General features: G+C 29.6%; 1 protein-coding gene across 1 annotated transcript in view; it reads left to right on the top strand.

Annotated features, from left to right (window-relative positions):
* The window catches only part of emc (Basic helix-loop-helix domain-containing extra-macrochaetae), a 32,781-nt gene extending 10,536 nt beyond the window's left edge, over positions 1-22,245 (top strand). Inside the window, exon 2 of the mRNA XM_075304827.1 lies at positions 21,707-22,245. Coding sequence (XP_075160942.1) covers positions 21,707-21,748 — 42 coding nt within the window. The 3' untranslated portion in view covers positions 21,749-22,245. The remainder of the gene's footprint in view (positions 1-21,706) is intronic.
* Positions 22,246-26,229: the final 3,984 nt, after the last annotated feature.

The following is a 26,229-nucleotide window of genomic DNA, read 5'->3' as shown; positions in this document are numbered from 1 at the left end:
GCCGATTTTTAACTCCGATTAAGTTGAAATTTTGCACCGGGTGTAGAATTAGCATTGTAGCTATGCGTGCCAAATTTGGTTGAAATCGGTTCAGATTTAGATATAGCTCCCATATATAGCTTTCGCCCGATTTACACTCATATGACCACAGAGGCATATTTTTTGCTCCGATTTAGTTGAAATTTTGCACAGGGAGTAGAATTAGCATTATAGCTATGAGTGCCAAATTTTGTTGAAATCGGTTCAGATTTAGATATAGCTCCCATATATATGTTTTTCTGATTTCGACAAAAATGGACAAAATACCAACATTTTCCTTGTAAAATCGCCACTGCTTAGTCGAAAAGTTGTAAAAATGACTCTAATTTTCCTAAACTTCTAATACATATATCGAGCGATAAATCATGAATAAAGTTTTGCGAAGTTTCCTTAAAATTGCTTCAGATTTAAATGTTTCCCATATTTTTACTAACATTGAGTTCCACTTAAACCGACTTAAATTTTGAGTCTATAGATTTTGTAGAAGTCTATCAAATTCTGTCCAGATCGAATGATATTTAAATGTATGTATTTGGGACAAACCTTTATATATAGCCCCCAACACATTTGACGGATGTGGTATGGTATCGAAAATTTAGATCTACAAAGTGGTGCAGGGTATAATATAGTCGGCCCCGCCCGACTTTAGACTTTCCTTACTTGTTTCTAAATGATTTTTAAGCATCTAACAGAAAAATAACCAGTGTATATGACCTGTTCGAATCTTAATTACAATAGCCTGTCACAGCAGATTATGAAGCCTGCAAACGATTTTGGCTATAATTTGACATAATATTGAGTCTAGTTTGATTTGAATTTCACATAAAGTAAAGTTTTCCAAAATTTGTAAACTTTATCAAAAATGTCCAGCTTAAACAACGTATGTGGGTAAGGACATTTTTACAAAGTCTAGCTTCAATAATTTCATCTTCAAAATACGAAATTTTCTTAAGCAAAAAAAAAAACAAAATACATAAAAAATAAATAAAAAATAAATAAAAAACAAGTATATACGGCCGTAAGCTCGCCCAGGCCGAAGCTTATGTACCCTCCACCATGGATTGCGTAGAAATTTCTACTGAAGACTGTCATCCACAATCGAATTACTTGGGTTGCGGTAACACTTGCCGATGGCAGAGTATCTTAAGACTTCCTAACACCGTAAAATATAACACAAAAATTCTATAGAAATTAAATTTGGAAAAAATTTTCTATAGAAATAAATTTTTGACAAAATTTTCTATAGAAATAAAATTTTGACAAAATTTTCTATAAAAATAAAATTTTGACAAAACAAAAACATTTTAACAATGTTTTCTATAAAAATAAAATTTTGGTAAATTATTTTTGGCTCGAGTGGCAACCATGATTATGAACCGATATCATATGCTGACACCATGTACCAAATTTCAACCGGATCGGATGAAATTTGCTTCTCTTAGAGGCTCCGCAAGCCAAATCTGGGGATCGATTTATATGGGGGCTATATATGTAATTATGGACCGATATGGACCAATTCCTGCATGGTTGTTGGATACCATATACTAACACCACGTACCAAATTTCTACCGGATCGGATGAATTTTGCTCCTCTAAGAGGCTCCGGAGGTCAAATCTGGGGATCGGTTTATATGGGGGCTATATATAATTATGGGCCGATGTAGACCAATTTTTGCATGGTCTTTAGAGAACATATACCAACACCATGTACCAAATTTCAGCCGGATCGGATGAAATTTGGTTTTCTTAGAGGCTCCGCAAGCCAAATCGGGGGATCGGTTTATATGGGGGCTATATGTAATTATGGACCGATATGGACCAATTTCTGCATGATTGTTAGAGACCTTATACTAACACCATGTACCAAATTTCAGCCATATCGGATGAAATTTGCTTCTCTTAGAGCAATCGCAAGCCAAATCGGGGGATCTGTTTATATGGGGGCTATATGTAATTATGGACCGATATGGACCAATTTCTGCTTGGTTGTTAGAGACCATATACTAACACCATGTACCAAATTTCAGCCATATCGGATGAAATTTGCTTCTCTTAGAGGCCTCGCAAGCCAAATCAGGGGATCGGTTTATATGGGGGCTATATATAGTTATGGACCGATGTGGACCATTTTTTGCATGGTTGTTAGAGACCATATACTAACACCATATACCCAATTTCAGCCGGATGGGATGAAATTTGCTTCTCTTAGAGCAATCGCAAGCCAAATTTGGGGGTCCGTTTATATTGGGGCTATACGTAAAAGTGGACCGATATACATCAATAACAACTACTTGTGCCAAATTTCAAGTCGATAGCTTGTTTCGTTCGGAAGTTAGCGTGCTTTCAACAGACGGACGGACGGACATGCTCAGATCGTCTCAGAATTTCACCACGACCCAGAATATATATACTTTATGGGGTCTTAGAGCAATAATTCGATGTGTTACAAACGGAATGACAAAGTTAATATTCACCCCATCCTATGGTGGAGGGTATAATAAATATGTCAAATAAATGTTATTGAGTTTGTCGAAATAGTATATTTAGGTTAGGTTAGGTTATGTGGCAGCCCGATGTATCAGGCTCACTTAGACTATTCAGTCCATTGTGATACCACAGTGGTGAACTTCTCTCTTATCACTGAGTGCTGCCCGATTCCATGTTAAGCTCAATGGCAAGCAATAGTATATTTACTTTTTTTTATTATATGAGCGTTTTTAATATATTTGAGTTAATAACATTTCCCTTCCTGGTATGTAGGTGTAGCGATCGTCTTCGGATAACCTCTCTGTTAATCCTTAGTCTTGAGTTCAATAGACATCGATTGCAATTTTCTGCAGGACACTGCAATCAAAAGTATTTTTTAAACATTTCGGGAAGATATTACAATTTTTTTTGTGATATATATAAACTAAAATTAAGATGAATATATGCTCATCTATAAATTAAATATATAAATTAATTTATCATTGAATATACTGCACCTGTTTTAATTTAATTTTTTTTTTTGTGAATTTCAAGTTTGCTTTGATATTCACATCGATAAATCTATAAAAAAAAGTAGAAAAATCACTTAATTTTAACACATCAAAAATTCCCCAACCATAAATAATTAACACCATTATAGCAGCGTTAGAAACCAGATTTCACCAAAAACCCTCAAAACAAAAACAAAAAAAACTAGAAATAATCAAAATTAAAAAAAACATACTTGAGCCAGAGGTTAGCATAAGCACCATCAGAAGATGCTGCTCTTAGCTGAAACAAGCAATAAAAATTAAAACAAAAAAATACCTCAACAAGTGTTATTTAGCTTAGATAAATATTTTAATTTTAAATTCAAAATATCATAAAAATTCCATAAAAAAATATTTTTATATTTGAAACAAATTTTTAAATTTTTGTATGGTAAAATAGCATAAAATAGCAACCAAAAAAAATTTTTTTTTAACGGGGGACAAGTGTTTGTTGCAAAAAAATGACCACATCGTTGAAATAGGCATAAAATTAAAAAAATACCTCAACTAGTGTTATTTAGCTTAGATAAATATTTTAATTTTAAATTCAAAATATCATAAAAATTCCATAAAAAAAATATTTTTATATTTGAAACAAATTTGTAAATTTTTATATGTTTAAAAACAAAATAGCAACCAAAAAATTTTTTTTAACGGGGGACCTGTGTTTGTAACAAAAAAAAAAAACTGACCACATTGTTTTAAATTTTGTTTTCTATTATTGAATATTTTTTTTTGTTGTTGTTGCTGCTGTTGTTTTTAATCGTGTGAATTAATGATGACAATGATGTGGCTATCCGGCTGCTTGCCTTTCTCATGGGGCGACTGTGTTGTGAATGTGCGTGTATTTTATACCATGTTTGTGGCCGAGGATGATGATAATGATCATCCATCCATCCTCATCAGAAACAAACAGCATTCAACTGAAACCTAATGAAATGATGGTCATCGGCCACTTGCTTGTCTTTCTAGATTATAACACTTGGTTACAAAATAAAAAAAATAATTTTGTATAAAAATGTCGGGGGCGAAAGCAAATCGTTAGATTTTTAAAAACCTCAAAGGAAGGAAGAAGAATTCAGAAGACCAAAGAAAACAGGCATATCTTCACGATTTTTTTAAAATATTTTTAGTATAAAAAGTTTTGGGTTCTTTATAAGATAATAAAGGTCGATATTTAGACTAATTGAATTTTTGTCAAAAATATTGTTGACTATTTTCTATACCCTCCACCATAAGATAGGGGGTATATTAACTTTGTCATTCCGTTTATAACACATCGAAATATTGCTCTAAGACCCCATAAAGTATATATATATTCTGGGTCGTGGTAAAATTTTGAGTCGATTTAAGCATGTTCGTCCGCCCGTCCGTCCGTCTGTTGAAATCACGCTAACTTCCGAACGAAACAAGCTATCGACTTGATACTTGACATAGGTAGTTGTTGTTGATGTAGGTCAGATGATATTGCAAATGGGCCATATCGGACCACTTTTACGTGTAGCCCCCATATAAACCGACCCCCAGATTTGGCTTGCAGAGCCTCTTGGAGGAGCAAAATTCATCCGATCCGTTTGAAATTTGGTATGTGGTGTTAGTATATGGTCTATAACAACCATGCAAAAATTGGTTCATATCGGTCCATAATAATATATAGCCCCCATATAAACCGATCCCAAGATTTGACCTCCGAAGCCTCTTAGAGGAGCAAAATTCATCCGAGCCAGTTGAAGTTTGGTATGTGCTGTTAGTATATGGTCTATAACAACCATGCAAAAATTGGTCCATATCGGTCCATAATAATATATAGCCCCCATATAAACCGATCCCCAGATTTGACCTCCGAAGCCTCTTAGAGGAGCAAAATTCATCCGAGCCAGTTGAAATTTGGTATGTGCTGTTAGTATATGGTCTATAACAACCAAGCAAATATTGGTCCATATCGGTCCATAATTATATATAGCCCCCAGAAAAACCGATCCCCAGATTTGACCTCTGGAACCTCTTGGAGGAGCAAAATTCATCCGATCCGGTTGAAATTTGGTATGTGGTGTAAGTATATGGTCTACAACAACCGTGAAAAAATTGATTCATATCGGTCCATAATTATATATAGACCCCATATAAACCGATCCCCAGATTTGAACTCCGGAGCCTCTTGGAAGAGCAAATTTAATCCGATCCGGTTGAAATTTGGTACGTGGTGTTAGTATATGGCCGCTAATAACCATGCCAAAATTGGTCCATATCGGTCTATAGTTATATATAGCCGATCCCCAATCACATAAAAATTGGTCCATATCGGTTCATAATCATGGTTGCCACTCGAGCCAAAAATAATCTACCAAAATTTTATTTCTATAGAAAATTTTGTCAAAATTTTATTTCTATAGAAATTTTGTTAAAATTTTTGTTCTATAGAAAATTTTGTCAAAATGTTATTTCTATAGAAAATTTTGACAAAATGTTATTTCTATAGAAAATTTTGTCAAAATTTTATTTCTATAGAAAATTTTGTCAAAATTTTATTTCTATAGAATATATTGTCAAAATTTTATTTCTATAGAAAATGTTGTGAAAATGTTATTTCTTAGAAAATTTTGTCAAACTGAATTATATACGTATTTAATCGGCCTTTTTTGTTTAATATATACCCCGCATGGACTATCTTACAATTTAGAAGACGGTGTTAGGATTTATTTATTTATTTATTCATTATTAAGTTACAATTGAAATTGATAACTTAAATGGCTTAATGGCTATGACAACTAAGGTCTTAAGCTCTAGGTGTTAGGATGTTTTAAGATACCTTGCCGTCGGCAAGTGTTACCGCAACCCAAGTAATTCGATTGTAAATGACAGTCTTTTGTAGAAGTTTCTATGCAATCCATGGTGGAGGGTACATAAGATTCGGCCTGGCCGAACTTACGGCCGTATATACTTGTTAATTTTAATTAGATAAATTTTTTAAGTACTTGGTGGTATTTGACAAGCAAGTGTTCTCTTCACTTCACTACTTGCGCTCTGAGAGAAAGACAGTGTATATGAGAGATGGAAAATACAAAATAATAAAATCTTTACACAATTTAAAAAAAGAAATAAAATTTTGACAAAATTTTCTATAGAAATAAATTTTGACAAAATGTTCTACCGAAATAAAATTTTGAAAAAAAAAATCTATAGATATAAAATTTTCAATAAAAATAAAATTTTGATAAAATCTTCTATAAAAATTTTTTTGACAAAATATTTAATAAAAATAAAATTTTGACAAAAAATTTCTATAAAAATAAAATTTTGATAAAATTTTCTATAGAAATAAAATCTTGACAAAATTTTCTAATGAAATAAAATGTTGACAAAATTTTCCACAGAAATAAATTTTGACAAAATTTTCTGTAGAAATAAAATTTTGATAAACTTTCTGAAGAAATATATTTTTGGAAAATAATATTTGTTGGTAGTATTTGATTAGATTTTCTCCAAGTGTTGGTAGATTATTTTTGTCTCAAGTTTCGACCGTGACGTCTTATCTAGAAAGTGTTCGTGTGGAAGCGTAATATAGAATCACATGCGTTTTTCTACTAAAACATTCTTCAAATTCAAGAAATATTGTTCTATGGCGTTTACAAAATCGAGATTTTCTTCCCGCATGAACTTGTCTGTTTTGCCAAATTTCTAAGAGACTATTAGCAAATAAGTTTGTTAAAGACTTTCTCAAAATATTAATTTATTTTGTCAAAACTATTGTACCGTAAATCTGATATCGGCTCAAAAGGTACTAAATCATTTGCGGGGGTACTACGGTACTGACGAGGGTGAAAAAGTGTTGAAAATAGTACTATAGTACTACATTTTCCATCCCTGGTGTATGTACTATATTCGACAGCAGACTATATTCGATGCAGACCTCTAGTATATATTAGACAAAAAAGTTATGTATAGATAATAGAGGTGTGCACGTGAGTAATAGTTTACTCACGCTCACGCACACTCACGACGAAAAAAACTTACTCACGCACACGTACACTCACGAAAGGAAAATTTGTACTCACGCACATTCACGCACGAAAATGTCACAACTTACTAAAACTACCGTGACTCACGAAAAATGTCGTGACTCACGAATAATTTTATAGGTAATTTACCTTAGCGACGTGTCTGAAAACATGAGCATTATTAAAATCGACAGCTCTATTAAATTCTTAACGTCCCAGGTGTCACTAAAATTGTAAATGAATTTAACTCTTAAGTGTTTTATGTTGGTGAGCGGGAATATTTTCGTGAGCGTCATTCCTTACTCACGCACACTCACGAAGATATTATTTTCGAGACTCACGCTCACGCACGACAAGTTAAAAGTTGCTGAGCTAGCCTTGCGCCAATAAAGTCTCATTAAAATGGATGTAAGCCGTATTTCTCCATTAGCATAGTGTAACACACACAAAATGTTTTTAGTCTCGTTTTTTTATTTTCAAAAAAACAAATTCAAACTAAGTTTTTTATTGTTTAGCTTTTTTTTTAGTATATCGTTGTTATTGGTTTGTTTTTTTTTTTTTGGATGGGGCTTTCTGCTAAGTTGCGTGATGCTTTATTTTCTGTCGGCTTTTGTTGTTGTTTTTTTGCTGTTCAGTAGATTTAACCGAATACGAATATAACAAAAAAAAAAAAAACACAAATGAAATAAATTTAAGTATTTGCAGGTGTTCAGAGAAACCAAGAAAAAATTAAAATAGCAACAAAAAACTTTTCTATGAATAAAATACAGAAAAATCAAAAACAACGAAATTTAAAACAAAATATATAATAAAATGTTTGAAGTTCATCAAAAGAAAACAAGATTTTTATTTTATAAAAAAAATAAAACAACGACAAAACTAAATAAATATCATCAAGATACATTAGCTATCATGTCAATAATCACTTGACAAAAAATCCTAGTATTTTGGAAATAAAATTTCAAAATTTATTAAATAATACAAATAAATTTATTCCATGGGTATATGGAGAATATGGTTGTGACGCCCCATCACCACATATACAAAATAAACACAAAAAAAACTAATTTAAATATTTCTCATCGCACTTGTTTTGATTGTCCTTGTTTTGCCTTTGGTTTCCCCAGAATTTAATGTTTTTTGTTTTTCTTTTTGTAAATGCATTTCTTTACTTGTTTTTTTTTTGTCACCAATGATACGAGTAACACTGTGACCTCATTTCATGCTTTGTTTAATCTGTATTTATTCGTGGCGGACATGTAAAAATTTTCAAAATTAATTTTATTTTGTTTTGTTATTTTTTGTGCTATTGTGGTTATTTATTTTAAACAATACCCTTATTTTTTTTTTTTTGAAAATATTCAAGTTTTGTGGTTTGACTTTGTATGAATAAAATAATTAATATTATGACGCTTCACTCATATCAGTAATTTTGCCTGTCGTAAACATCCGATATTTGTGTAAAAAAAATCACAATATTTCACTAAATTAAAATAAGTAAATAAGGCCTACATTTTGTTTGTCACGAATGCTTCATTATGGAATGTATTTAAGAATAAAACCCATAATAGCTCTCACACAACTTCCTACGGAATCCATTTCGTCTGAAAAGAATTTTGTCAAAATTTTATTTCTAAAGAAAAAATTAAATTTTAAAAAGATTAACATTTTTGCAAAATTTTATTTCTATAGAAAATTTTGTTTCCATAGAAAATTTTGTCAAAATTTTATTTCTATAAAAAATGTTGCCCACATTTTATTTCTACAATAAAGCTTGTCCAATTTTTATTTCTAAAGAAAATGTTGTCCAATTTTTATTTCTAAAGAAAATTTTGTCCATATTTTATTTCTAAAGAAAATTTCTCCAATTTTTATTTCTCAACAAAATTTTGTCCAAATTTTATTTCTAACGAAAATTTCATCAACATTTTTTTTCGATGGAAAATTTTGTCAAAATTTTAATTTTATAGAAAAATTTATCTAAGTTTTATTTCTATAGACAATTTTTCTCAAAATGTTATTTCTATAGAAAATTTTGTCAACATTTTATTTCTATAGATTTAAAAATTTAAATTTTAAACAGTCAAACATTTTTATTTCTATAGTAAAATGTGGTGTCGGTATATAATTGAAAATAGTAGCTCAAATTATAGTCTTAGAAAATTATAGTATTTGAAAAAATTACCAATTTGATAAAAACGGACCAAAATAAAAAAAAAAAATCTAAAAAATTTTGCGTAAATTTTATTTCTATAGAAAATTTTTCGTAAATTTTATTTCTATAGAAAATTTTTGCGTAAATTTTATTTCTATAGAAAATTTTGCCCAAATTGTATTTCTAAAGAAAATTTTGTCAAAATTTTATTTTGCCCAAATTGTATTTCTAAAGAAAATTTTGCCCAAATTTTATCTCTACAATAAAGTTTGTCCAATTTTTATTTCTAAAGAAAATTTTGTCAAAATTTTAATTGTAACGAAAATTTCATTAAAATTTGTTTTCGAAGGAAAATTTTGTCAAAATTTTATTTCTAAAGAAAAATTTATCTAAGTTTTATTTCTATAGACAATTTTTCTCAAAATGTTATTTCTATAGAAAATTCTGTCAACATTTTATTTCTATAGATTTAAAAATTTAAATTTTAAAAAGTCAAACATTTTTATTTCTATAAAAAATTTTTGCAAAATTTGTTTCCATAGAAAATTTTGTCCAAATTTTATTTCTATAGAAAATTTATTAAAATTTCATTTCTATTGAAAAATTTTGTCCAAGTTTTATTTCTAAAGAAAATTGTTGCAATATTTTATTTCTATAGTAAATTGTGGTGTTGGTGTATAATTGAAAATATTAACTTATTATTATAGTCTTAGAAAATAATAGTATTTGAAAAAATTACCAATTTGATAAAAACGGACCAAAATTTAAAAATGAAAAATTTCTATAGAAAATTTGCGTAAATTTTATTTCTATAGAAAATTTTGCTTAAATTTTATTTCTATAGAAAATTTTGCCCAAATTGTATTTCTAAAGCAAGTTTTGCCCAAGTTTTATCTCTACAATAAAGTTTGTCCAATTTTTATTTCTAAAGAAAATTTTGTCAAAATTATAATTCTAACGAAAATTTCATTAAAATTTGTTTTCGAAGGAAAATTGTGTCAAAATTTTATTTCTAAAGAAAAATTTATCTAAGTTTTATTTCTATAGACAATTTTTCTCAAAATATTATTTCTATAGAAAATTTTGTGAAAATTTTATTTCTAAGGATTTAAAAATTTAAATTTTAAAAAGTTAAAAATTTTTATTTCTTTAAAAAAAATTTTTCAAAAATTTGTTTCCATAGAAAATTTTATTTCTATAGAAAATTTATTAAAATTTCATTTCTATTGAAAATGTTGTCCAAGTTTTATTTCTAAGGAAAACTGTTGCAATATTTTATTTCTATAGTAAAATGTGGTGTCGGTATATAATTGAAAATAGTAGCTCAAATTATAGCCTTAGAAAATTAAAGTATTTGAAAAAATTACCAATTTGATAATAACGGACCAAAATAAAAAGACAAAATTCTAAAAAAATTTGCGTAAATTTTATTTCTATAGAAAATTTTGCGTAAATTTTATTTCTATAGAAATTTTTTTGCGTGAATTTTATTTCTATAGAAAATTTTGTCCAAATTTTATTTCTAAAGAAAATTTTGTCAAAATTTTATTTCTATAGAACATTTTGTCAACATTTTAATTCTAAGGAAAATTTCATTAAAATTTGTTTTCGCAGGAAAATTTTGTCAACATTTTATTTCTAAAGAAAAATTTATCTAAGTTTTATTTCTATAGGCAATTTTTCGCAAAATTTTATTTCTATAGAAAATTTTCTCAAAATTTTATTTCTATACATTTAAAAATTTAAAAAGATGAACATTTTTGCAAATTTTTATTTCTATAGAAAATTTGTTAAAATTTCATTTCTATAGAAAATGTTGTCCTATTGTCCTGAAATGTTGTTGTTCTAAATTTTGCAATATTTTATTTCTATAGTAAAATGTGGTGTCGGTATATAATTAAAAATAGTAGCTCAAATTATTGTCTTAGAATAATATAGTATTTGAAAAAAATACCAATTTGATAAAAGTGGATCAAATTTAAAAATAAAAAAAATTATAAAAAGTTTGCGTAAATTTTATTTCTATAGAAAATTTTGCGTAAATTTTATTTCTATAGAAAATGTCTAAATTTTATTTCTACAGAAAATTTTGTCCAAATTTTATTTCTAAAGAAAATTTTGTCAAAATTGTATTTCTAAAGAAAATTTCATCAAAATTTGTTTTCGAAGGAAAATTTTGCAAAATTTTATTTTTATAGAAAAATTTATTTATGTTTTATTTCTATAGACAATTTTTTGCAAAATTTTATTTCTATAGAAAATTTTCTCAAAATTTTATTTGCAAATTTTTATTTCTATAGAAAATTTTGTTTCCTTAGAAAATTTTGTCAAAATTTTACTTCTATAACAAATTTTGCATAAATTTTATTTCTACAATAAAGTTTGTCCAATTTTTATTTCTAAAGTAAATTTTGTCCAATTTTTATTTCTAAAGAAAATTTTGTCAAAATTTTATTTGCACAATAAAGTTTGTCCAATTTTTATTTCTAAAGGAAATTTTGTCAACATTTTATTTCTTATTTCTAAATTTTCATCAAAATTTATTTTCTAACGAAAATTTTGTTCAATTTTTATTTCTATAGAAAAACTTATCTAAGTTTTATTTCTATAGACAATTGTTCGCATAATTTTATTTCTATAGAAAATTTTGTAAATTTTTTTCTATAGATCTAAAATTTTATAAATTTAAATTTTAAAAAGATAAACGTGTTTGCAAATTTTTTTTCTATGAAAAATTTTGCAAAATTTTGTTTCCATAGAAAATTTTGTCAATATATTATTTCTACAGAAAAATTTACCCACATTTGATTTCTATGTAAACATTTATCCAAAGTTTATTTCTAAATAACATTTTGTTAAAATTTTATTTCTACAGAAGATTTTATCAAAATTTGCTTTCTAGCGAAAATTTTGTCAAAATTTTATTTCTAAATATAGAAAATTTTGTCCAAATATTATTTATAGAAAACAATTTTGCCATTTTTCTTCCTATAGGAAAAACATATTGTCAAACTTTTATTTCTATAGAAAATTTTGTCCAAATTTTATTTCTATAGAAATTTAAAAAATTTCAAATTTGATAAAAAATTAACCAAATTCGATTTGGTCTGACCATCGGACCAAATTTAAAAATTAAAACATTTTAGGGCCAATTTTGTGTATTGCATTTGCCTTTATCACCATAAATATTCACTTTCACACACACATTCTCTATTTTAATTTTTTTTTACATGTCTTGTAGTACTTGTGTGATGCTTAATTGGAAAATTAATACATTTCAACAATGCACATTAATACATTTCAACATAAATGTCAAGAGCTTGGCAGCTACATTACCCCATACCAGTGTTGTTAGTATTTTCGAGGCTCTTGTCCTTATATTGGGACACTTCTGACCAGTGTTGCCAGTATTTTGGCAACACTGTCCCCAAATTATGATGTTTTCGACCCCAAAAATCCCCAATTTAAACATAAATTCCTCACAAAAATCCCCAATACATTTTTGAGAATTTTTTGTCTGAAAAAAAATAAAGCATAAGGCTCTGCTGTAGGAAATCAGTAATAATTTAAATATTACAATTTTGTCAAATCCAGCAAGCCGTAATAAGATCAAGAAACACAACACCAAAAATTGAAAAAATTTTCTACGTAGAAATAAAATTTTGAGAAAATGTTCTATATAGAAAAATCATTTCGAGATAATTTTCTATACAGAAATAAAATTTTGAGAAATTTTTCCATAAAAATAAAATTTTGACAATATTTTCTATAGAAATAAAATTTTGACAAAATTATCTATAGAAATAAAATTTTAACAAAATTTCCTATTGAAATAAAATTTTGACAAAATTTTCTATTGAAACAAAATTTTGAGAAAATTTTCTATATAGAAGTAAAATTTGGAGAAAATTTTCAATATAGAAATAAAATTTTGACAACATTTCGTATTGAAATAAAATTTTGACAAAATCTCCTATTGAAATAAAATTTTGAGAAAATTTTCTATATAGAAATAAAATGTTGAGAAAATGTTCAATATAGAAAAAAAAATTTACAACATTTTCTATATACAAATAACATTTTGCCAAAATTTTTTATATCGAAATTTTGACAAAATTTTCTTTGGAAATAAAATTTAAAAAAATTTTCTTTGGGAATAATATTTAAAAAAATTTTCTATAGAAATAAAATTTTTAGAAAATGTTCTAAAAATCATTTTGAGATAATTTTCTATACAGAAATAAAATTTTGAGAAATTTTCTATAGAAATAAAATTTTGAGAAAATTTTCTATATAGAAGTAAAATTTTGAGAAAATGTTCAATATAGAAATAAAATTTTGACAACATTTCGTATTGAAATAAAATTTTGACAAAATTTCCTATTGAAATAAAATTTTGAGAAAATTTTCTATATAGAATGTTGAAAAAATTTTCAATATAGAAATAAAATTTTGGCAACATTTTTTATATAGAAATAAAATTTTAACAACATTTTCTTTGGAAATAAAATTTAAAACAATTTTCTATAGAAATAAAATTTTGAGAAAATTTCCTATAGATATAAATTTTGTTAAACAAATTTAAACCGATTTCTCGAAAAAAAAATCCCCCAAATTTATGGAAATTCCCCATCAAATCCCCAAGTCCCCAACTCAGACATTTCGTCCCCATTCACGAAAATAGTCCCAATTTGGGGGAAAATCCCCAATACTGGCAACACTGCTTCTGACCCCAGAAAAAACCTTTTTTTAAATGAAAATTTCTCATTATGAGAATTCCTCAGTGGAAAAAAATAATGTATGTATAAAAGGTGTAAACGGTATACAATTTATGGATGTGAACAATCTAAGAATTTTTATCTAATGAAAATCGTCTTCTAAAATTTCGAAAGTAATAATAGCATTTTGGTCAACATGTATTTATGAATCAAAATTTACTTCTAAACTAGAAATAAAATTACGGGATTGATCAATATGAAGGCGTTACTAAAAACGTAACACAAGCTTCATATTCAGAATTTAAAGTGGTTCAAATTAATTATGAATCTTTGGGACAAAAAAAAATATCAAAACTGATGATCAGCTTACATTATTGCGATGTCTTAAAAAGATAATGAGAAGAGAGGAATACCTACATACGAATACATCATACACAAATCTCCATTGTCTGATTGAATGTCAATGGAATATTTTCTTCAATATTTCTTTTGACTTTTAATTAGCATTGTAAAATATTTAGGGCATATGTATACGTTGTTATTCTCATTTATGGCTTGTTATTCAAAGCTTAAGCTTTTAAGCAAAATTGAATTCAATTGTGGGTCAAACTTTAAATATGGAAATTGAACTCAAAGTAAACACAATTAAGAATGCAGTATATTTCTTAAGGAAATGACTCAACAATGAGAGGTAGAGACAGAGAGAGAGAGAGGGAGAGTGAGGCCATAGTATGATTCTCTAACCTTTGTATTGTTGTATACAACTTGGACATAGTACAATTACTGCCAGCCTATGGAGAAATGGGAGCATTTTATGATAATGATCGAATGACAACTAAAATATGAGCTTACGTTAATAAGTTTGTATAGAACACAAGGAATACGATGAGCATGAAAATGTGCCCTTCGAGAAATTGGTGTAAATTGTCATAGGACTATGAAATAAAAGCCATTTTTCGAGAGGTTCAAATGTAATACACAGTGGGTTTAGTGAATTGGGAACATAAATGGGTCCAAGTCAGTGTTACCGTTGTACCACTTCAGTGGAAATTTTGCCATCTTTTTTTTAAGCGGTGATATTTTTGTGTCACTTTTTTATAAAAGCCATACTTTTTAGATGTTTGTGCTACCTTTTAATTAATTAGTTTAATTTTTTATAGATTTTGATTCAATATCCCGTTAAGTTGACAATTTCGTTATCTTAACAAATGATTACGTTTTCAAGTGGAATACTGTATTTTGCTCACAAATACAGTATTCCAGTATTTTGCGTTTATTTTTTGTTTTTCAGTAGGCATTTTTATACCCACCACCATAGAATGGTGACGGGGGTATAATAAGTTTGTCATTCCGTTTGTAACACATCCAAATATCGATTTCCGACTATATAAAGTATATATATTCTTGATCAGGGAGAAATTCTAAGACGATATAACGATGTCCGTCTGTCTGTCTGTCTGTCTGTCTGTGGTAATCACGCTACAGTCTTCAATAATGAAGCAATCGTGCTGAAATTTTGCATAAACTCGTCTTTTGTCTGCAAACAGGTTAAGTTCGAAGATAGGCTATATCGGTCCAGGTTTTGATATAGTCCCCATATAGACCGATCTCACGATTTTACTTCTTGGGCTTATAGAAACCGCAGTTTTTATTCAATTTCCTTAAATTGGAAATCTAGAGGTATTGTAGGACCACGTGTGCCAAAAATGGTGAGTATCGGTCCATGTTTTGGTATAGCCCCCATATAGACCGATCTCACGATTTTACTTCTTGGGCTTATAGAAACCCCAGTTTTTATACCCTCCATCATAGGATGGGGGTATATTAACTTTGTCATTCCGTTTGTAACACATCGAAATATTGCTCTAAGACCCCATAAAGTATATATATATATTCCGGGTCGTGGTGAAATTCTGAGTCGATCTAAGCATGTCCGTCCGTCCGTCTGTTGAAATCACGCTAACTTCCGAACGAAACAAGCTATCGACTTGAAACTTGGCACAAGTAGTTGTTATTTATGTAGGTCGGATGGTATTGAAAATGGGCCATATCGGTCCACTTTTACGTATAGCCCCCATATAAAGGGACCTTCAGATTTGGCTTGTGGAGCCTCTAACAGAAGCATATTTCATCCGATCCGGCTGAAATTTGGTACATGGTGTTGGTATATGGTCTCTAACAACCATGCAAAAATTGGTCCACATCGGTCCATAATTATATATAGCCCCCATATAAACCGATCCCAAGATTTGGCTTGCGGAGCCTAAAAGAGAAGCAAATTTCATCCGATCCGGCTGAAATTTGGTACATGGTGTTGGTATATGGTCTCCAACAATCATGCAAAAATTGGAACACATCGGATTTGGGTTGCGGTGCCTCAAAGAGAAGCAAATTTCATCCGATCCGGCTGAAATTTGGTACGTGATGTTAGTATATGGTATCCAAAAACCATTCATGAATTGGTCCACATCGGTTCATAATTATATATATAGCCCCCATATAAACCGATCCCCAAATTTGGCTTGCGGAGCCTCTAAGAGAAGCAAATTTCATCCGATCCGGCTGAAAATTGATACATGGTGTTGGTCTATGTTTTCTAATGACCATGCAATAATTGGTCCACATCGGTCCATAATTATATATAGCCCCCATATAAACCGATCCCCAGATTTGACCTCCGGAGCCTCTTAGAAGAGCAAAAGTCATCCGATCTGATTGAAATTTGGTCCGTGGTATTAGTAATTGTCTCTAACAACCGTGCCAAAATTGGTCGAAATCGGTCCATAATTATATACAGCCCCTATATAAGCCGATTGAAATTTGGTCCGTGGTGTTAGTATATTGTCTCTAACAACCATGCCAAAATTGGTCGAAATCGGTCCATAATTATATATAGCCGCCATATAAACCGATTCCCAGATTTGGCTTGCGGGGCCTCTAGGAGAAGCAAATTTCATCCGATCCGGTTGAAATTTGGAACGTGGTCTCCAACAAACACGCAAGAATTGTTCCATATCGGTCCATAATTATATATAGCCCCCAGATTTGATCTCCGGAGCCTCTTAGAGGAGCAAAATTCATCCGATCCGGTTGAAATGTGCAACGTGGTGTTAGTATAAGGCCGCTAATAACCATGCCAAAATTGGTCCATATCGGTCTAAAGTTATATATAGGCGATCCCCAATCACACAAAAATTGGTCCTTATCGGTCCATAATCATGGTTGCCGCGCGAGCCAAAAAAAATCTACCAAAATTTTATTTCTACAGAAAATTTTGTCAAAATTTTATTTCTATAGAACATTTTGTCAAAATTTTATTTCTATAGAAAATTTTGTCAAAATTTTATTTCTATAGAAAATTTTGTCAGAATTTTATTTCTATAGAAACTTTTAACTTAATTATATACGTATTTAATCGGTCTTTTTTAATATATACTACGTATGGACTATGTAGTCTATATTACGGTGTTAGGAAGTTTTAAGATACCTTGCCATCGGCAAGTGTTTCCGCAACCCAAGAAATTCGATTGTGGATGACAGTCTTCAGTAGAAGTTTCTACGCAATTTATGGTGGAGGGTACATAAGGTTCGGTCTGGCCGAACTTACGGCCGTATATACTTGTTTTCGACTGATTTACAAAAATGTCCCACGAATCCTAATCAAGATTCCAGTAACACAGCCCTGTGATTGTTTTACTCTCGAAGTCGATCACACGTTTTGAGTCTGAGAAGACGCTGGCCCTATTTCATTTAGGATAATAGGGAAGATTTTGCCTTCGTCTAAGCATGTTCACCTTTGTTGCTTTACCGGGACTGTCCCTTGCTCAGCTATGTGATGAAACTTCCTGGAATTACCCGCAAGGTTAGGTAACGTATATTGACAGCCCCATATTTCAGGCTCACTTAGTAGCACAGTCTATTTTGATACCTCAATGGTGAACACTCAAACAGCGTCAAAGTTTGCTCTCAAATGGTGATACGATTGCGTTTGGTTGTCGTATAGAGCAAAAGTGATACCATTCTTTATGCCCAAAATTTATGTGAAATGTCTCTAACTTTTTTTAGAGATCATCGAATTTAGGTAGGATGGTTCAGATTTATTAAAGACAAGTGAATCTCACTGCAATGGAATTTTATTTCATATAAAGGTAACCATTTTACAGTCGAATCTCTTAAATCCTAAGCCAAATCGCCTTCAATGAGAAGTTTATAAAATTTTGCTCACTTTAAAAAGTTTTGTATCACAAAATTAATAATTTATAATAATTTAATTTAATATTTAATAAAATTTAGTTTAATTTAATTTAATAAATGAAATGAAATTGCGTCTTAAGGGCCTCTACAGCAGGGGCGAACAAAATTAATAATTCATAATAATTTAATTTAATATTTAATAAAATTTAATTTAATAAATGAAATGAAATTGCATCTCAAAGACCTCTATGGTATGGATGAACGATAATATTTTTCAAGTGTGGATTTAAATCACATTTTAGCTCTCGCTTATAGCCCTTTTAAAGGATTTTGGGCATGGCCCATCAAATCCAACTTCTGATCTGCTGGGAAAAAAAGAGCCTAGATCGAAAAGATCAGTTAGAGATATTTTCTAGCAGATCAAAACGATTATACACTGAGAGAAGGAAAATTTTGGACTTTTTTTTTTTGAGGAAGTAACATTTAGACAAACAATGTTTTTTACGCTAAAAATTTTTCTTAGAAAGCAACTATAAAAGATTTGAATAATCATTGTAGTGCTTGTCATAAATTCGAGTTTGTTTTCTCTGCAAGAAAACTAGGGAATTTCGCTTGTCTAAAATTTCGTTCCAGAGTAACGAATTTTTCCTTTGGGTGTAGTTTTAAGGGGAACACAATTCGTTTGAAAATTCTACTATGTAAATTATTTCCTTTAAAAAACATTAATTTGTTTTCATAAAAATATTTCAAAAACATTTCCTCTATTTAGCTTATCGATTAGCGCCATGACACTAGAACTTTGTACTGTTTGTTCGTCTCAATCATTTAGAAACATTTTACAAATTTTCAAAAAACAAAAAATAAATAAATAAAATAAAAATTCAAATACAACCATAATATCATCAACTAAAACCGACATCATCTCAACGTTTCTTTAGTTATTTAAATATAAAACAGCAAAAAATAAGTGCTGATTAACCAAAACAAAATGAACCTCCATATTCATGCTGATGTGAGTAAATAACAAAAAAAAAATACAAATAAAATAAAGAAAATACAAATAACCGCATGAGGTTTTTTTTCGTTTTTAAAAGAGAACACGTGCAAGTCTTCAATAGCCAAACCCCCGGCTAGGTTCATTGGTTGTTGGGTAAAATTTTATAATGTCTGAAGGTATTAGGTTTGAAATAATATAAAAACAAAATTATGATGGCGTCAATGTTTTTTGTTTTTTTTTTTTTTCGAAGACATTTGTGATTAATAATAATTTATATTAATTTAATTGTAATAAATATATAACTATATTAAGTTAAATTAAAAATAAAAAAAAAATTAATTAATTTGTTAGTTTAAATTTAACAAGTATATACGGCCGTAAGTTCAGCCAGGCCAAATCTTATGTACCCTCCACCATGGATTGGGTAGAAACTTCTACGAAAGACTGTCATCCACAATCGAATTACTTGGGTTGTGGTATCTTAAAACTTCTTAACATTGTTTTCTAAATTGTGAGTTAGTCCCTACGTGGTATATATTAGACAATTATTTGTAAGTCTACAAATAATTACGAATCGATATGGACCTTTGCACGGTACGTAGAGAGCCTGAATTGAAATATGGGGGTCGCTTGTATGGGGGCTATATACAATTATTGATATGGACCAATTTTTGTGTGATTGGGGATCGATTTATCTGAGGGCTATATATAACTATAGACCGATATGGACCTAGTTAGGCATGGTTGTTAACGGCCATATACTAGCACAATCTACCAAATTTCAACTGACTCTGATTCAATTTGCTCCTCCAAGTGGCTCCAAAACCAAATCTCGGGATCGGTTTATATGGGGGCTATATATGATTATGGACTGATATGGACCACTTTTGGCATGGTTGTTAAATATCATATACTACCACCACATACCAAATTTCAAGCAGATCGGATGAATTTTGCTTCTCCAAAAGGCACCAGAGGTCAAATCTGGGGATCGGTTTATAAGGGAGCTATATATAATTATGGACTGATATGAACCATTTCCTGCATGGTTGTTGGATACAATATACTAACATCACGTACCAAATTTCAACCGAATCGGATGAATTTTGCTCTTCCAAGGGGCTCCGGAGGTCAAATCTGGGGATCGGTTTATATGGGGCCTATATATAATTATGGACCGATGTGGACCAATTTTTGCATGGTTGTTAGAGATCATATACGAAAACCATGTACCAAATTTCAGCCGGATCGGATGAAATTTGCTTCTCTTAGAGGCTCCGCAAGCCAAATCGGGGGATCGGTTTACATGGGGGTTATATATAATTATGGACCGATGTTGACCAATTTTTGCATGGTAATTAGAGACCATATACTAACACCATGTACCAAATTTCAGCCGGATCGGATGAAATTTGCTTCTCTTAGAGGCCTCGCAAGCCAAATCGGGGGATCGGTTTACATGGGGGCTATATATAATTATGGACCGATGTTGACCAATTTTTGCATGGTCATTAGAGACCATATACTAACACCATGTACCAAATTTCAGCCGGATCGGATGAAATTTGCTTCTCTTAGAGGCTCCGCAAGCCAAATCTGGGGATCGGTTTATATGGGGGCTATATATAATTATGGACCGATGTGGACCAGTTTTTGCATGGTCATTAGAGACTATATACTTACACCATGTACCAAATTTCAGCCGGATCGGATGAAATTTTCTTCTCTTAGAGGCTCCGCAAGCCAAATCGGGGGATTGGTTTATATGGGGGCTATATATAATTATGGACCGATGTGGACCAATTTTCACATGGTTGTTAGAGACCATATACTCACACCATGTACTACATTTCAGCTGGATCGAATGAAATTTGCTTCTCTTAGAGCAATCGCAAGCCAAATTTGGGGGTCCGTTTATATGGGGGCTGTACGTAAAAGTGGACCGATATGGCCCATTTGCAATACCATCCGAACTACATCAATATCGACTACTTGTGCCAAGTTTCAAGTCGATAGCTTGTTTCGTTCGGAAGTTAGCGTGATTTCAACAGACGGGCGGACATGCTTAGATCGACTCAGAATTTCACCACGATCCAAAATATAAATACTTTATGGGGTCTTAGAGCAATATTTCGATGTGTTACAAACGGAATGACAAAGTTAATATACCCCTATCCTATGGTGGAGGGTATAAAAATATTAGAAATATAGAATTATAATAGTGAAACATAGATTTATAAACAAATAAGCAATTGTACTAAGTTAACTAAAACAATAATTTAATTTTAAATATAATTGAAATTTAAATGTATAAATAAATTATAATTTTGAAAATATACTTTTAATTTATAAATAAAATTTGAATAAAAACAAATTAAGTCAATATAATGTATAAATTCATTTATTAAATATATAAATTAATTAATTTTATGATTTTTTTTGTTACACTTTGGGCCAGGTTAAGCTATTTCTCTATAACATAATATAGAATCTCTGCTTTTTATATAAATAATATTTAATAATTTAACATATTAATTCCATATAGCCGTTTATTGATGAAAATATTTTGTCTTTTCTTATCTTTGCAGTTATCTGACGAAAAATCCCTGGATAGCAGGCAGTTATGTTAAATTATTTTTATTAAATATTTATATATGTATATCTCTATGTATTTTTTAATATTTACTTTAATGTAGAAAACAAAACCAAGAATTCCTCATTTTAAACTGAAAAAAAAAACAAATAATAATAATAATGAAACCTTTAAAATTTATTGACCCCCAGAATAAAAAGTTTTCTCTGGCAAAGATAATTTACTGGGGCCAAAAATTATTATAATTATTAATTTGTTTCATTTAAACAAAAATCAAATAATTTTTTATTTAATTTTAGATGTTAGGGAAAATTACATGTTAGGACAAAAAATAAAAAAAAACATAAAAACAATCTCTTTCAAAATAATATGGAACTTTTATGATAATAGACATTTTATATAAAAAAACAAAATAGAAATGTTGCAAAAACGGAGTTTAAATAAAAAAGAAATTTAAAATAAGCACTTGATGTTTACTAAATTAGTATTTTTTTAATATTCAATATGCAGCAATAAATAATTGTTCAATTCAAATAGCTTTAATTTTTATATGTTAAGGTTTGATTTTTCTATGTTTTTTTATTTTTAATATAACACTCAAGGCAATATAATTTTTGTTAATAGTTTTTCAATTAATTTAATAAAATATTATATTAAACAAAAGCTTCCTAATAATTTAATTTTTTTATAAAAGATTTTTATTTTTTATTTATTAATAATATAATTTTTTTTTTGTGTGGGTTTATTAAAAAATTAAATCCATCATCCTAATTTAATTTAATACATTATTGGTTTTAACTATTTTGTTTTTATTTCCCTATACCGCATTATAAGTCTTTCAAAGTCTTTTCTTTTATATATTTTTATATTCTCTGTGATATGTAGCAGCCTACATAAGCAATTCATAAATTATTATTTTGAGTATAATCTTGGAAAATCTTCATGTAAAAATAAATTAAAAATAAAAAATGTAAAAATATTAAAATAGTCTATTTTTAGGTTTTATGCTTTATTTGTGCTTTTTTGGTTAATGAAATATTAAAAAAAAAAAAACTAAAATAACTATTTTAAATTTTGTGTGAATTTATATATGTTTGTAATTTAGTACTGAGTGTATTTAAAAAAAATATATATAAAACAAAAAGAAAAATATATAAAAATATGAAACAATTAAATATAATGTAATTGAAAAATATAAAAAAATCTATTTTTTATTTAGGAACTAGTCCCAGGTGTCCATATATTTGACCATACACACAACGAACTTTTTACTTTGACATAGCGAACACGTTTCCTTAAGACAATGAAAATATTCATTAATAGTTCATTTAATTGGGTATATATTAGGAAGATTTTTTTGCCAGCAAGCTTCTCTCAACCACCAAGTGTGTGATTGATGGGGCTTGGCCATCAAAATTTCATCCAAAGGTAGGAATATTAAGCTATACGGAAATATGACGGACCATTAACCAAAAATAGAGGAAACTGTGAGAGGAGCCTTGTATGTACACGCAGAGAAGGAATATGATCACCTCAAACATGTTTCAAGAGCAAAATGTTATTTTTGTATGGTGACCATGTAACATGTTTGTCACTAAAATGTTATTTTCTCGTCAAAAATAACCTGCTTGCCGAAATCATATACATGATTTCCGAAAAAATAATATGGTTGCGAAAACCATTTGACATGGTCACCGCCCAAAAATAACATTTTGCTCTTAAAACATGTTTGAGGTGATCATATTCCTTCTCTGGGTGTAGAGATAATATATGACCCTATACCGAAGATGACTACAAAGGCCTACAAAGTAGCCCTGGGTGTAGTCGATGACCTATTCATTCTATTTAGTTTTTTTTTTTTTAATCATCGAGTGAGTTTGGTAAGGTTGCACTAAAGAAATCGCTCGTGACAAACCCCATAGTTGGAAGTGGGTTTTCATATATGTGTCGAAGTTTCAAATCTTTTTAGCTTGCACCATCAACAAACAAGTGCTACTTCTACGAAAAGGGAGTACTTTATTGAAAGATTTTGACTTAATATTGACTCAAATGTGTTGGGTGCTATATATAAAGGTTTGTCCAAAATACATACTTTTAAATATCACTCGATCTGGACAGAATTTGATAGACTTTTACAAAATCTATAGACTTAAAATTTAAGTCGGCTAATGCACTAGGGTGGAACACAATTTAGTAAAAAACAAGTAAGGAAAGTCTAAAGTCGGGCGGGGATGACTTTATTATACCCTGCACCACTTTGTAGATCTAAATTTTCGATACCATATCACATCCGTCAAATGTGTTGGGGGCTATATATAAAGGTTTGTCCCAAATACATACATTTAAGTATCACTCGATCTAGACAGAATTTGATAGACTTCTACAAAATCTATAGACTCAAAATTCAAGTCGGCTAATGCACTAGGGTGGAACACAATGTTAGTAAAAAACAAGTAAGTAAAGTCTAAAGTCGGGCGGGGCCGACTATATTAAACCCTTCACCACCATGTAGACCAACATTTGTGTTACCATCTCAACTACTTCAAATTTGCTGGGAGCTATATAAAGGTTTGCGTTTCCAGATACAAATACTTATAATGGAGATAATTTTTTCTACTTCTACACTGTTATAAAAATATGTTTTTCATATGCTCCGATATAAACAAAATTTGTTTCGGGCACAATTTTTAAACACAATATATTTAAGTGCAAACATGTAATGTTCCTAAACTAACTCTAAATGTTTGGGACACATATGTTAGTATGTTAGAATATATTATGTTTGGGGCATGAATGTTACATAAAAATAATATGTGTGAATGTAAATATATATACATTTACAAATTTCGAGTAAACATATATATGTTGTGATATTTTATTCAGAGAGCGACAGAGAGAGAGAGAGTATAGAGAAAGAAATAGAGATGGAAACCGAAAGATATCAACATAACACATAATCAAAAGAGAGCAACTTCTGTGAAACCGCTTGTATGTTGTTTCGGAAAACTGTTTTATGATAAGGCCAAAAATTTGATATGCTTAAGTCTAAATATTATTTAATATGAATACTAGAATGAGTATTCGGAGTAAAGAGAATAGACATTAAAAAAAAAAAAAAAAAACAGCATGTGTTTTCGTCTTGAGAGCAGCATTTTAAGTTCGAGTTTTGTAGCTACAACAAATGAAAAAGTTTATTTTCTTTAAAATGAATTATTAAAGAAAAGTAAAAGGCAAAACAGGGTCATTTTAGAGCAATAATGCCAACTTAATACCGGCCTTAAAGGTAAAAATGAAATTAAGTACAAAACACGATAAGTTTTAAATGCATTTAAAATGGTGTTAAATGCTAGTAAAAACTGCACACGCTTAAATAAATTTATGTGTATATTATAAAATTATTTATGTATGTTTATACTCGACTCCACGTTCTTCTTTTGTTAGAGTTGTTAAATTCCTTCCAAAATTTCAAACTTTTATACCAAAAACAGTTTTTTATTACAAAATTGTTATATTTCCAATAAAAAAATAATGATATTTTATCCAAAAGCTCAGTCCATTTCGTTTATATCAAGCACTGTTTCTGACTGTAAATCTTTAATAACCCACATTTCGAAGTTTTATTAAAAAATTTAATATAGTATAAATATAAATGTGTAACGTAAATTAAAAAAAAGGTGTTTAGTCGGAGCAGGGATTGAACCCACGACCCCTTGCATGCAAGGCAGATATGCTAACTACTGCTCCACGTGGCCAACAAATGTATGTTTCTGTTAAATAATGTTTTGTTTGCATCGGCTCGTGGGCGCTGCAAACTATGCTACATAAATATAACTTATAACGATAATTGTCTATTGATGGCCATAACAGCTACGTAGCTCAGTATATAGTGTGATGGCTTACAAACTGTATGGTCCTCGGTTCGATTCTCGAAAGATAAAATTTAAAAAAATTATAAAATTGAATAATTTCTTCAACATTATTTGTATTACAGAAAAAGGTGCCAAGAACTAAAAAATATCGTGGAAATGAAAATTATGTGAGGGAATGAGCACAATCTTCAGCATCCAATAATATATATGCTTCCTGCAAAATATGTTTGGAACATATGTTAGAGAAGCGATTTTTTTTGAGGGTGTACAAAATCTCTAAAATTAAAATTGAAATCGGCTAACGCCCTGGTATGAAACACAATGTTAGTAAAAAATATGGGAAATATGAAGCGAGAGAAATTTTAATGCAATTGTACAAAGGAGCATTTATGATTTATCAGGTGATACATATGTATTCGAGATATAGGACAATTTTAGTAATATTTACAATTTTTGCTACTTATCAGTGGCGATTTTACAAGGATATTGGTTAGTTCTCGCCAAGATATGTGGTCAAGTGTGGGTTGTGATATATTATTTGGTCAAGTCGGCCGACTTGGAGCCTTATTTAAAACTCAAACGTTCTGTGGAAGTTCTGGCATTACAGTGCGTGACTAAGATATGGGGAAATCATCACAGAATTTTGTGT

The sequence above is a fragment of the Haematobia irritans genome, chromosome 4, assembly GCF_050003625.1.
Source record: "Haematobia irritans isolate KBUSLIRL chromosome 4, ASM5000362v1, whole genome shotgun sequence".
NCBI lineage: Eukaryota > Metazoa > Arthropoda > Insecta > Diptera > Muscidae > Haematobia > Haematobia irritans.
The sequence above is the reverse complement of the archived record's forward strand: the minus strand, read 5'-3'. Positions and strand labels throughout refer to the sequence as shown.